General features: G+C 36.1%; 1 protein-coding gene across 3 annotated transcripts in view; it reads right to left on the bottom strand.

The window, feature by feature from the left end:
- The window catches only part of SLIT2 (slit guidance ligand 2), a 362,288-nt gene that overhangs the window by 82,838 nt on the left and 266,061 nt on the right, over positions 1-13,389 (bottom strand). The window contains exons 12-16 of one of the 3 annotated variants that reach the window (XM_078068441.1): positions 8,044-8,115; positions 4,158-4,301; positions 3,882-4,045; positions 2,875-2,898; positions 458-475 (exon numbers count right to left, since the gene is read on the bottom strand). In XM_078068441.1, the coding sequence (XP_077924567.1) occupies positions 458-475; positions 2,875-2,898; positions 3,882-4,045; positions 4,158-4,301; positions 8,044-8,115 (422 nt within the window). The remainder of the gene's footprint in view (positions 1-457; positions 476-2,874; positions 2,899-3,881; positions 4,046-4,157; positions 4,302-8,043; positions 8,116-13,389) is intronic. The other 2 variants (XM_036120779.2, XM_036120793.2) reach the window with 2 other exon arrangements.

Genomic DNA, 13,389 nt, shown 5'->3' with positions numbered 1-13,389 from the left:
CAAGCACAACAGAAAATCTCGCTACATAATCACTACACCATCCACTAGGCCAAGGGTAAGACCGAGAGGAAAGATGAAGGGAAGCAGGAGAAAAAGCTACAGACGCTCTGGAAACGTAATACTGTTTACATGACATGCATTCTTCCCGCAGAATGTTTATGACCATAGTAAGAGTATTACTACCGAAGATTTCCTGGAAACACAAAGAAGGGGCTACACTGAAAGGTGCCTCCACTGTTCCTCAGAACGGCAGAATGGAAACAACAGCTTTCGGGAACAACATCCAGGAAGAAGTTGAAGGTGAGCTACAAGGACAACAGAGAAGCTCAAAAGATCTGTGGTTGCTTCTTGGGAAAAAAAAAAAAAAAAAAAAAGGTGCAAAAGACCGAGACTAGAAGAAGTACATCAGGATTGAAAAGGGAGGGCATTATGTTTCAGATCAGACACTTTTACTTACAGCCAAAATGGTGAATTCCTGCAAAAGTAAAGATCACCAAGAAGGAAAGAAAGAGTAATCCCAATTAAGGTTAATCAACACATATACAAAACTAGTGAAGGTCTCTTCCTTCTTTCCTTACTATGGCAATTATAGGGGGGATGGCAGAGTATGACAGCCATTGTCATGCTTTGCAAATGTTTGTAGTACTTTTTTGAAGCACAGTGCTCTTACAGGAAAAGCAATGGCATACAAGATGCACAGCACAAATTAAGTTCTTGTCGATTCCTCTAAATGATGAGCTCTCTGCAAGATAGATTTTCTGTTGAGTTATCACTATAATATCTAGAATGCCATATAGAATGGTGGTAGGCAAGTAAACATGCAAACGTAAGTGAAAAACTAATCATGGAGATCTTCAAAAACAAATACATCTGGATTAAGCCTTACTGTTGTGGCTTACTTGCTTTTTAATGGCCTTTCCAACTTACAAATAATGTCACTTAGTGGAAATGAAATCAGAACCTCATACAATCTCAAAGCTGAATATAATCATTTCATTAGACTTGACAGTTAATGCCAGGGCATTTACTGAGGAACTGTTTTCCTGTAGTTTAAGCTTTCGTTTTAAAAGTGAAATGAAGAAATACTGGGAACAAAGGGCTAAATGACAGGTACATCAGGTATCTTATATTTAAAATAGTCTGCATTCATTGTAATGACAATGATGTTTCTTTTATGAAGACTCTATAGGTAAGCTAAAATTTTAATATAATCTAGGAAGAAAAAGGAGAGAAGGACCAAAGAATCCTTCTGAGTCCTGACTTCTATTGTTATTGCTTTAATGTAAATTGAATGATCAGAAATTATTGACAATTAAGCCATGATATCACATATACAGTGTGTTTCCAAAAAAACCTATTTTGACTGCTGTCAATAATAGGCAAAACTCTATCAGAATTTATGAAAACAATCTGATGTTGGATCTTTAATTTGTGAATTAGAAATATTAATTTCTAAATCATTAATGCATTATATTTAAATGTAATTTATTGAATAATTTGATAACAATTCTATCAACTGCCATAATTTGAAGATTTTAGTAATATTAATGTTTTATCCTATAGGTGTTCTGGTATTTAGAATATGGCTTTTTTCTGGATAAGTAATAGTTATCAGATGACTTTCTGCTTAACAATGAGGTAAAAATAATGAATTTTAAAGATTGCCTCTGAAGGCCAATCAACTGTTCTATTCAACATGTTTTCTTATGCAGCCCATGTAATATACAAATATTATTGATCACTCAAGCTCAAAATAAGTAATAAAACAAAATCTGTCATATGCATAAAATTATTCAAATTATAATTCAATAATGGCAAATAACACATATCTCCTTAAAATAGAGACCAAACCCAGAACTCTTCTTTAAAAAATCAGTAAGGTTTTTGCATACTAACACCATATAAGTATCTTCTTATTGGTAGCTGTTAAAATATAGGATAGTCTAGAATATCCCCAGGAGATGGTAAATGTAGCCAATCAATTACTAACACATATTTTTATATAATGGTTTAAAACAAACAAGAGGCATTTTACACAATTGGCAGGCAAGGAAAAAAATAAGTAAACATGTTTCAAAGAGCTAGTTCCAGAATCATCAGCCTTGAGAGTGTCAAGATTGTAGTGGTAAAACATTTCAATTACTTTTCTAAAAAACTTTTCATTCATCTGCCTAAATTATTCAAGGCATTTAGTGCCCAGGAACATCTGAGGCTTTCAGGATGTAGGGCAGTATTGTTTCTGTGGAGTTATACCATCACCCCAGGTCTGCAACAATGTTACAAATAATGTATAATTGGATGTCAACAAGCAGTAAGTTGCTGTTTTTGTATAAAAAGTGAAGCAACAGTAAAGCAAAATAAAGCAAAAAGTAAGGGACACTTTCTTAGTATAAAGAATTATATTAAAAAAAGTAAATTTCATGGTCGACAAGAGAAGTCCGTGTGTTTGTAACTGATTTCATGCAGAACTAGTTCTTTGACAACAGAAAGGTCTCTGTCTTTAAAACCAGCTCAATAAGCTATATTTTAAAAACAGGTTGAAAGATCAGATATACAACATAAGGAGAGAAAATGATTTAAGTAGAAGGTTATAGGTTCAAACATTTTAGCTACTGTGAGAAATTTTAGATAATGTGCCAAAGTGAGAGAGGAAAAAAAAGATGGGGGTTTAATAATATATATGTCTAACATCAGAAGCTGCATGCAAAGGTCAGGTTTTCAGGAAACAGCTACAAGTGATCTATGCAGAAGTCAATCTATCTACAGAGTACCCACTGTACTTTCAAACGCATGCATATCAAAGTTTCAGAAGCTATATTTTATAAGGTGAGGAAAGGGTGTCTGCAGTTAGTCCTACTACCGAGCAAAACCTACCTGGAATGAAATACTGTTCTTTAGCTAAATAAAAAAAGAGAAAAAAAAATAGAAGATGCACCTGAATGTCAGCAAGCAGAGATATGAGTTATATTAGATTAAGAATGGACTATAGGTACTATAGATAATTAAGTGAATTATATTCACAGCAGTGGCTGAAGTATAACAATGTACAGTGAGTAGTAAATGTCTCTAGAACCATGGACAATAAACAGCTTTGTTTTGATATTAGCTTTTTAGTATGAATTAACTGCCGAATGTGAAATACCCCTGGAATAGTTAGATAGCATACTACTCAAAACATACAGAATGTATTTTATCATAAGAACACAGAAAAGATGAGACCAAAGTGAACAGAAAATTTCAATGAGGTAAGCCTTTTATATAATAGTAACATAATGGATCTAGATTTGGCTTTTTATAAATAAATATAATATTCCCAAATGCTAAAGGATGGCCTTTTGGCAAAAAAAAAAAATTATCCTCACAGTCTTATTTAAAATAAGAGGGTGAAAAATAAGTAAACACATTTAGTGTGCGAAGCAAGGGATCGGGAAATTTTCCCCCCCTACTTCTGAGCCTGAGCAAATCACATAACCAAGTCTCAGTTCACTTTCTGAAGAAATGAGAACATGATTGATTACCTTAAGTTTCTCAGTGGAGAATAATACAACAGGCATGAGACTTAACAGACATAAAAAGGATTCTGAGCTTGCTAAAAGGCCCCTGTTTAGTTTGAACCCTAAAAATACAGTATGAAATATCCAAGCATCATTTTTTCTTGGCTGGTAACCTATTTGTTATGCTGGATATAGTGTTAAAATATTAGCTATAGGAGTGCTATATGAATTGTGTCTATAGCTCCCTTTATTTTGTTCTTTATAGACAGAAGAAAAAAGTATATTCTACAATGTTTGGTAATTCATCTGAAGACCAGCAGTCTCTAGGTCTCCGTAATCACTGTTTTTGGTAACACAGGGGAAATATCACATGAAGTAAGAAATTACCTGAACAACGGAATTTCTTGCTTTTGATTTGTCCGATTCTTTTGTTTGCCAGACGCCGGGGGCTGGTGCAGCGGGCACCACTGGTCTCAATGGGGTTGGTATGGAGATAATCCGCCAGCCACTTGAGATGGCAGTCACAAATAAAGGGGTTCTGGGCCAAATGCCTTTCAGAAACACAGACAGAACACTTTTATACATGACTTGCAATGAACTCAACTCTCAAATTCACAGTGAGGACAGCAGTCATCATATTTGATCCAAGCCATATATACATACATGGTTTGAATGGCCCGGAGAGGTGAAAAAGTCCCCTTGGCAATGGTCTGAAGCTTGTTGTCGTACAAGGAGAGAAGGTTCAAGTTGTGCAGATCCTGAAAAGCATCTACCCGAAGGCAGTTTATCTTGTTGGCATTCAATAATCTGTTTGATCAAATAGTTGCAGAATTAAAGTGTAGCATCTCGTTAACCCACCTTCAAGATTCTGTCCTTCTTGAGAAATACAAGAAATCAAGAAATAACATTTCTCTGAACCTCAACACTAGCATTTTAACTGGAATAATTTAGGTACCACAGGTGGAAGATATTCCAGATAAAGCAAGGGTCATGCGGTTTAATGAATGCCTAAATCTAGTGGTACTTACACATTTATTCAATAAAAATTATTCAACATATTCTCTGGAAGATGAAGAGGTAGGACAGTAGACAAAGGTGGGTGAGACCGAACGTCTCCTGTCAAGGATGCCATAAAAAGTGTCATAGAACATTAGTCTCTCTAGCTGCTCTGTGAAGAAATTCAGTCTATTTTCAAAACAGAAGCCAGAGTGGCCTTTTAAAACACAGGCCACTTTCTCTCAAAGCCAGGCAGCAACTCCCAAATTGTTCTGAGGGAAGCCAAGGTCCTGACAAATTGCTTCAATGCCCAGTAGGACCATTAGCGCCCCCTTCTGAACTCCTAATACCTCTAATACCTCTAATATAATACCTAATTATATTACCTCTATATACCTCTCCCCTGGCTGCTTCAGCTCCAGCCACACATGTCTCTTTGTGGGGGTCTCTGCTTGGAATGTTCTTTCCCTTGAGGTCTGACTATTCTGCTTCTTTGAGTCTGTTGCAATCTTACTGTCTCAATTCAGCCTACCCTGACTCCTCTCTTCAATACCATCACCTGTGTTTGCCCCACCTCAACCTCTAGCACACACAATTCCTTTACTATGATCTGTTTATTTTTTTCTATTTTCTTAAATACGTATTTCTCTCTGTTACATATGATTTACTTATTACATTATTGCTGCCATTTGTAAGTTCTCCCCAGATAGGCATTTTTGTTTGTGCCAAGCACATACAAGGTGCTCCATAAATATGTTGTTGAATGAACACTTTATGAACCTCTTAGAGAGTGACATGATTCATAACCCTATTAAAGGCCCTGGTTCTGCAGTATAAATACCCATTTAACTTGGTTTAACACAATATGCCACAAACTCATTTTTTTTCCAACATGCTATCAATATTTGACTTCAATATTCTATGGAACTGTGGTTTACAAATCATACTTTGGCAAACGCCATTCTTGTAGGTTGTATGGGATCGTGTCTGGGTTTTTATGCATGTTGGGCTCCCTTTGGGAATACACTTGCCTTGCCCTCCACCTTCCTCAACGCTCTGGCCTATCATGGCTGCACGGGAAGCTCACCTTTTCCAGAAGCTTCTACCCAACTAAAGTATTTCTTCCCCTAGGTCCCTAAGGAACTTATTCAGTGCTACTTAGTCTTGGCACCTCCTTTCTGTAGGCCTACGTGTTTGCCCAAAGGTGGATTAGTGACCTCCTTGGGCAGAGAATTTTTTTTGATACTTTTATCTCTATTAGCATTTATTTTACTGCTTTGATACTTAAGACTTAAACAAATATTTAGTAGCTCAAAAAATATGTGCTCTGTCATTTGGATTTGTATGCCTTCTTATTTAACACACTGAAAAATGTTTTCCCTTTTGTCCACCAAGAATCTCTATTTTTAATTAACATAGGGTATTTCTTCTGCTTTACTTGCTTTTTTAGGTATCCACACACATGCAAAGCTGTGACTTCCTCGGGATAATTCTCTTCGCTCTTTTTTTTTTTTTAACCTCCCTTTAGGACCTGACATTTTAGTCTTCTCTGTGGTCCTCATAATGGTTTCTTAAAAGCTTAGGAACTGGTTTCAGGTATGGACTGGTAATCCCATTTCTCCACTCTGCGCCACAACACAGGTCACACTGACTGTGTTCCCCAATCTGTCAGCTAACTGAAGGAGTCAGAGAGCAGAAATAAGGAAAAGGAAAAAGTGGGGAGCATTGAAGACAATTGAAGAAAGTGCTGTTTTGAGCATTTTGTACTTACTTTAAATTATGTGGTCAGCAAAGTAGGAGAAAGAAAGTGTTGCACACACTACTTCCTTTTGCTCTTTCCATTTACCTTCTTCTTTTCCCTAGTACCTCATCTGTTCAAGCAAATCTAAGATGCTTAACCAAGTTCTCAGCTAGCCAGAAAGAGACAATTGTGTTGCTTTAGCCCTGGCAGGCTTAGGAACTGGCCTTCATCTAGAGATAACATATCAGGCTGAGGGACAAAGATAGCTTTTTAAGTAAGATTTATCTGTATACAGATCCCATGGTTTATTAACTTGGTTGTTACATCAGCCACCAATAAGTATGTGTGGAAGGAAAAAGAAGGTACTATTTAAGTGTTAGTACTAGACAGGCAAGCGATAGCAAGAGATTGCAAGTAAATGGCAAACATAATAGTGCTAGGAAAAGGTAGAAGAATGACAGAGAAGCAAATAACACACAGGCAATACCTGGCTATAGCATCCAGATATACCTATAATGTGTATAATGTATATAGAGTCATTCTATTAAAGATCAAAAGCAATATTTGCAGAGCCCACCTCAAAGGTTAAAAAATAATTTGAAACCCAAATAAAGACATTAGGTCATAAGGATCAGTATTTTTCATGACTTACTGGTCTGTTGTAAAATCAGTTTATTGGGTTGCACAGTACTAAAGAGACACAAAAAGAGAGACCAGAGCGAGAGACAGAGAATGCAGTAAAATGGAGAGTACTATACATAGTAAAGGTAAATACTGTTTTGTTAACAATTTGCTTCATTTGTGTGCATCTGTGTGTTGTGTAGGAAAACTGGGTTGTGATATAAAATATGTTTCTGGATAATGATGAAAATTTAAAACATGAGTATTAGGATATAATTATAACTTACATTGATCAAGTAAGGAAAAAGATCTACATTTGGGAAATCTGTGGGATTAGGAGTAAATTTTTGCCAAATCAATGATACAAATCCCAACACCAACAAATGTATACACCAAAAGAGAAAATAATATTTTAAACTTGAGAATTTTAAGGTAGACTGACTATGAACTAGTTGAGAGATGACAGTACATCATACTCATCTTTGTATCCACAGCAGCCCCAAAGGAGGAATTCTATGTATGTTTGGTGATTTGAAGAGAATTTGATGATCTAACACTAACCATCTTAAGACTAGCGTTTTCCAATTTCCTTTTCATATGAGCATTCACTAAAACACCTATGTTCAAGTTTTGTTCTTATACATATATGTATGGTGCATTCTTCTTTTGAGACAAAGAAGAGGTAGCTACTCTCTAAGCAGAATGGTTTTTAGAAGATGCAGGCCAGGGATTTACAGATAATTTTCGGAGTAAACACCAGTTGGAGTGCTCCTGCTGTGTTCTGGGACCTCTGGGTTGGGGGCACGGTATTCCAGCATTGTCCCTCCTGCAGATGCTTTGGACAAAGGTGGATAAACCTCTCACTACGTCACTCTCCTTCCCAACTATCGTCAAATCAAAACAGAGAGTTTCACAAAGGGCAGAGACCGCACAAGCTTTTAATGACAGAGTAGCCAAGAAGCCTACATTTGTGACAGGGTGGACAGAAAGGTTTTAAGACAACTTCAAAGTGCCATGTCTTCAAATAAATAACACCCATCAATGTTAGTTGCACTATACTAATCTTTTCCATTTCATTAAACTATGTCATTTGGGGTTGAGCTTTTCTGAAGTCTCCACGAAACCATGAGAGTGTACACTGACTAAAATATAACGCTTGGTTCAACAGATCAGAAACCATCAAATACTTACAGTAACTGTAAGGAAAACAGTCCTTCAAATAAACTTTTTGGGAGTTCTGTGATTTTATTTCCATAGAGGACACTGAAAAAACATGATTTAAATGAAAAAAAATTAGACATCAAGCCAGCGTAACAAATTGATCCAACACATATGTATTCAGGCATATAGGAGGTTAGTAAGCACTCCATATATCATAAAAGCTACAGTTGAGTAAACGAACTTCAATTTGCAAATGTGTTTTTTCCTGATTATAGATCATATATATGCTTATGGCAGAGAGTTTAGAAATCACTGAAAAACAGGGGCACCTGGGTGACTCAGTCAGTTAAGCATCCAACTCTTGATTTTGGCTCAGGTCATGATCTCAGGGTCATAAGATCAAGCCCTGAGTTGGACTCCACACTCAGTGGGGAGTCTGCTTAAGATTCTCTCTCTCTCTCTCCCTCTGTCCCTCCTCCCACTCACACTCTTTCTCTAAAATAAATAAATCTTTTAAAAAAATAAAGCACTAAAAAATAAGAAAAATTAATAAAAATGAACACAATTCATAATTTTATTGCTCTTTCTTAGAAATGTCCACTGTTCAATTGTCATGTTTTGCAACACACACACACACACACACACACACAGTTCATATATAATGAGTGCATACTATAGTAACAAAGGAGAACACTAAATGTGGAATTCATTACTCATTAAAGGGATGAGTTTTAGGCTTATCATATTGGTAAAAAATGAAAGGAATCTAGATAAAGGTAAGGTTTTTGCTACATAATGTGTATGTTTGAGAAATGTTAAGATCTGTGAAGAAAGTGATCACTAATATGATTACAGAAACATTTTTGAAATGTACGTTTCTCCAAAAATATGAACAGGAATGCATCCTCATGGTATACACCTCTGATCAACCACTAAGTGTAGCCACCAAGTGCAAGCACATGGCTTAGACCCTTCAAGTACACCTGGCGCCTGATGTTGATTTGAGTATGCAGTGACATTGTAACATTGGATTGATGAGTGATCATTGTTGGATGAGTGAGATGAAGAAATAAATTAGCAAGGGGACAAATTAAGGAATAATTAACAAACTGGGTGAAATGAGGGGATTTCAACAACAAATGAATTGAAATATGTTGACTCATCATATTGGCTCTTAACAATAATTCTGAAATGATGCTTATCTACTTTTAACCCCCAAAAGAAGGGAACCACAATTATGAATAGGGAAAGATGGAAATTATAGTCCTTAGGGGGATAATATGGCAATATATATCAAGAGCCGTAAGGACATTTATAAAAATTTTTACTTCGTTTCACTCTTAAGAGCTTAAGAAAATAATCAGAGAAAGACACAATATTTTATGCACAAAATGTTAATCATACTATAATTTATAACAATGAAAAAATACACACAAATAAAATGTCTCCAAGTCCCAAAAAAGGTATTAAATGCATATTTCACATTGATAAAAATTGTATTTTGAAGAGTAATGACATGAAAGTGTTGATATAATGTTAAATTTGAAAAAAAATAATAAAGTAGTATATTATAGTATGATCTTAATTTTGTTTAGAAAAATATATACATGTATACATAGGAAAAAGCAGAAAATCTCTGGATGGCAGGCAATTTGCTATTCAGAGGTGATTTTAATTTGCATCTATATATTTTTCTTTATTTTTATATTCTCTGCAATGATCTTATTTCTTCTAAAAATGAGAAAAATAATTTCTTGGAAAGGACATGAAGGATGTCATAATATGTAAAGGAAAAAGCTGAAATAAAATCTAAATAATTAATATGTTTGGCAACAGTACATGATTTCTGTTTGGAAAGGAAGAAAATAACAATACAAGAGAAGTGAATATGAGTGAGGGAAAGTTGTTGTTTCCTTCTAAGATGTCAGTGAGAGGTGGGATGTATTACAATATAGGAAGGAAATTCTCAAGGGAATAAATAAATATAGCTGTACACTATATTGTGTAAGGAGGCATTCCATTTGTATAGATCCCAGTGGTATAGTTATATAGTATACAAAAAATTCACTTGTGCAGAATATAGATGCTTTGGAAAAGGTAAATCATTAGAGAAGAAGCCATTTAAAAAAATCAAAGAATAAAAGAGCGAATTCTGTACTGTCAGAGTCAAAGAGGTAAAGGAATTAAAAAGGATAAGCAACAATAATTGTATTATTTAAGGTCAGAAATAAGAGACGAGAGGGCTTTCGGAAACACACATGAGCAGATCAAGGCAACACCGTTTCAGGATATTCAATGCAATATCATTCAACTGATTAATTTAACAATAGATATCATATACTTATTATGTGCCAAGAGCTTTACTAGGTTCTAAGCTTGGTGTCCAGTTAAGCTGAATCCAACTGTTACTTGTTGAATGATCATCATTTGCCCTTGTGCCACCAGACTAATACAAGTGAGGTGAATGAAGTATTATTTCAAAAAGCAACCCAAAATAGCAATTTTGAATACTGAAGGAATTTCATATTTTGAGCCCATTGAAATATAAAAAGGAAATAGGATGCATAAAAATTGTGGGGGACCCATAAAAGAATTAAGGAGCAAATTATGAAACTAGAAATCAACTGTAAGAAAAAAATGTGGAAAGAGCACAAATACATGGAGGTAAAATAACATGCTACTAAATGATAAATGAGTCAACCAAGAAATCAAAGGGGAAATAAAAAAAATACACAGAGACAAATGAAAATGAAAACATGATGGTCCAAAATCTTTAGGACACAGGAAAAGCTATCCTAAGAGGGAAGTTTATAGCAACACAGGCCTTCCTCAAAAAGCAAGAGAAAATCTCAAATGAATAACCTAACTTAACACCAGAAGGAGCTAGAAAAAGAAAAATAAATAAAACTCCAAACCAGCAGAAAGAATAAAGATCAGAGGAGAAATAAATGAAATAGAAACTAAAACAATGATAGAACAGATCAATGAAATAAGGAGTTGCTTCTTGGAAAGATCTACAAAATTGATAAACCTTTAACCAGACTCATCAAAAAGAGAGAAAGAGAGAGAGAGAGAGAGGACTCAAACAAAATCAGAAACAGAAGAGAAATAACAACTGATACCATAAAAATAAAAAGGATTATAAGAAAATATGATGAAAAACTATATGCCAACAAATTGGACAACTTGGAAGAAATGAATAAATTCCTAGAAATATATAACCTCCCAAATGGAATCAGGAAGAAATAGAAAAATTTTTTAAATTTTATTTTATTATGTTATGTTAATCACCATACATTACATCATTAGTTTTTGATGTAGTGTTCCATGATTCATTGAAGAAATAGAAAATTTGAACAGACTGATTACCAGCAATGAAATTGAATCAGTAATTTAAAAAAACTCCCAACAAACAGAAGTCCAAAACCAGTTGGCTTCACACGTGTATTCTACCAAACATTTAAAGAAGAGTTAATACCTATTCTTCTCAAACTGTTCCAAAAAATAGAAGAGGAAGGGAAGTTTCTAAATTTGTTCTATGAGGCCAGCATTACCTTGATACCAAAACCAGATAAAGACACTACAAAAAAAGAGAGCTACAGGCCAATACCTCTGATAAACATGGATGCTAAAATCCTCAACAAAATATTAGCAAACTGAATCCATTAAAAAAATCATTTACCATGATCAAGTGGGATTTATTCCTGGGATACAATGGTGGTTCAATATTCGCAAATCAATCAACATGGTATATCACATCAATAAGAGAAAGGGTAAAAACCATATGACCATTTCAACAGATGCAGAAAAAAGCATTTGACAAATTACAACACCCATTCATGATGAAGACCCTCAACAAAGTAGGTTTACAGGGAACACATCTCAACATAATAAAGGCCATCTAAGAAAAACCCATAGCTAACATCATCCTCAATGGTGAAAAACTGAGATCCTTTCCCGTAAGGTCAGGAACAAGATATGGATGTCCACTCTCACCATTTTCATTCAGTGTAGTACTGAAAGCCCTAACCATAGCAATCAAACCAAGAGAAAGAAATAAAAGGCATCCAAATTGGTAAAGAAAAAGTAAAATTTTCACTTATTGCAGATGATACATTATATATAGAAAACCCTACAGACACCACCAAAACACTACTAAAACTGATAAACAAATTCCATAAGGTTGCAGGATACAAAATCAATATATAGACATCTGTTGTGTTTCTATACACTAAATAATGAAGTAGCAGAAAGAAAAATTAAGAGAAAAATCCTATTTGCAATTGCAGCAAAAAGAACAGAATACCTAGGAATAACTTAAGAGGAGATGAAAACCTGTACTCTTAAAACTATAAAACATTGATGAAAGAAATTAAAGACAACATAAATAGAAAGATAGTCCATGCTCATGAATTAAAGAATAAGTATTGTTAAAATGTTGATGTTACCCAAAGCAATCTACAGATTTAATGTAATCCCTATCAAAAAAACAATACCGGGAGGAGCATTATGGCAGAGGAGTAGGAGACCTAAACTTCGTCTTGTTCCAGGAATTCAGCTAGATAGGGATCAAACCATTCTGAACACCTATGAACTCAACAGGAGATCGAAGAAAAGAATAGCAGCAATTCTATGAACAGAAAATTGACCACTTTCTGGAAGGTAGGACGTGCAGAGAAGTGAATCCGAGGCGATATTCGGGAAGATAGACCACAAGGGGAGGGGGCCTCCGTCAGGCGCTACCGGCAAGTGATAGAGCAGCAGAGCACAAAATCGGAACTTTTAGAAGTCTGGTCCACTGAGGGATGTCACTCCAGTGGCTAAACAGGGGTGGAACCCTCACTGGGACAGTGTGGTCTCAGGACCTTCAGGGTCACAGGAAGACTAGAGGTGCCTGAGTGCGGCAGAGCTCCCAGGTATTGGAGCAGGGAAGCCGGCTGCAGAGACGGAGCCGAGGAGTGGGCTCTCAGCTCAAGGTTGCCATACACCATGATCCGCGGCACAGTCGGGCCACTGATCTTCCAGCAGGGACCCAACAAGGGGCAGATCTGGGGAGACTCCCCTTCCTCCCCCAGGAGTAGTGGCGCGGGAGTGCACTGCAGGGATCTGCTGGGTTTGGAGACTCCACATGGGGTCGTGTGCCAGAGACAGAAATGCTCGGTCACTGGCCGGGTGAGCACGGAGTGTGGCCAGAGACCGGGGAGATGGGAGTGATTGATTGACTGCTTTTCTCTGGGGGCTCACTGAGGAGTGGGGCCCCGAGTTCTCGGCTCCTCAAGGGTGGAGATTGGGAGGCCGCCATTTTCACTCTCGTCCTCCAAAGCTGTACTAAAGCTTGCAGGGAACGAAAGCTCCGGAGAGCAAACCCGAGCAGAT

The sequence above is a fragment of the Halichoerus grypus genome, chromosome 3 (assembly GCF_964656455.1).
Source record: "Halichoerus grypus chromosome 3, mHalGry1.hap1.1, whole genome shotgun sequence".
Classification (NCBI taxonomy): domain Eukaryota; kingdom Metazoa; phylum Chordata; class Mammalia; order Carnivora; family Phocidae; genus Halichoerus; species Halichoerus grypus.
The sequence above is the reverse complement of the archived record's forward strand: the minus strand, read 5'-3'. Positions and strand labels throughout refer to the sequence as shown.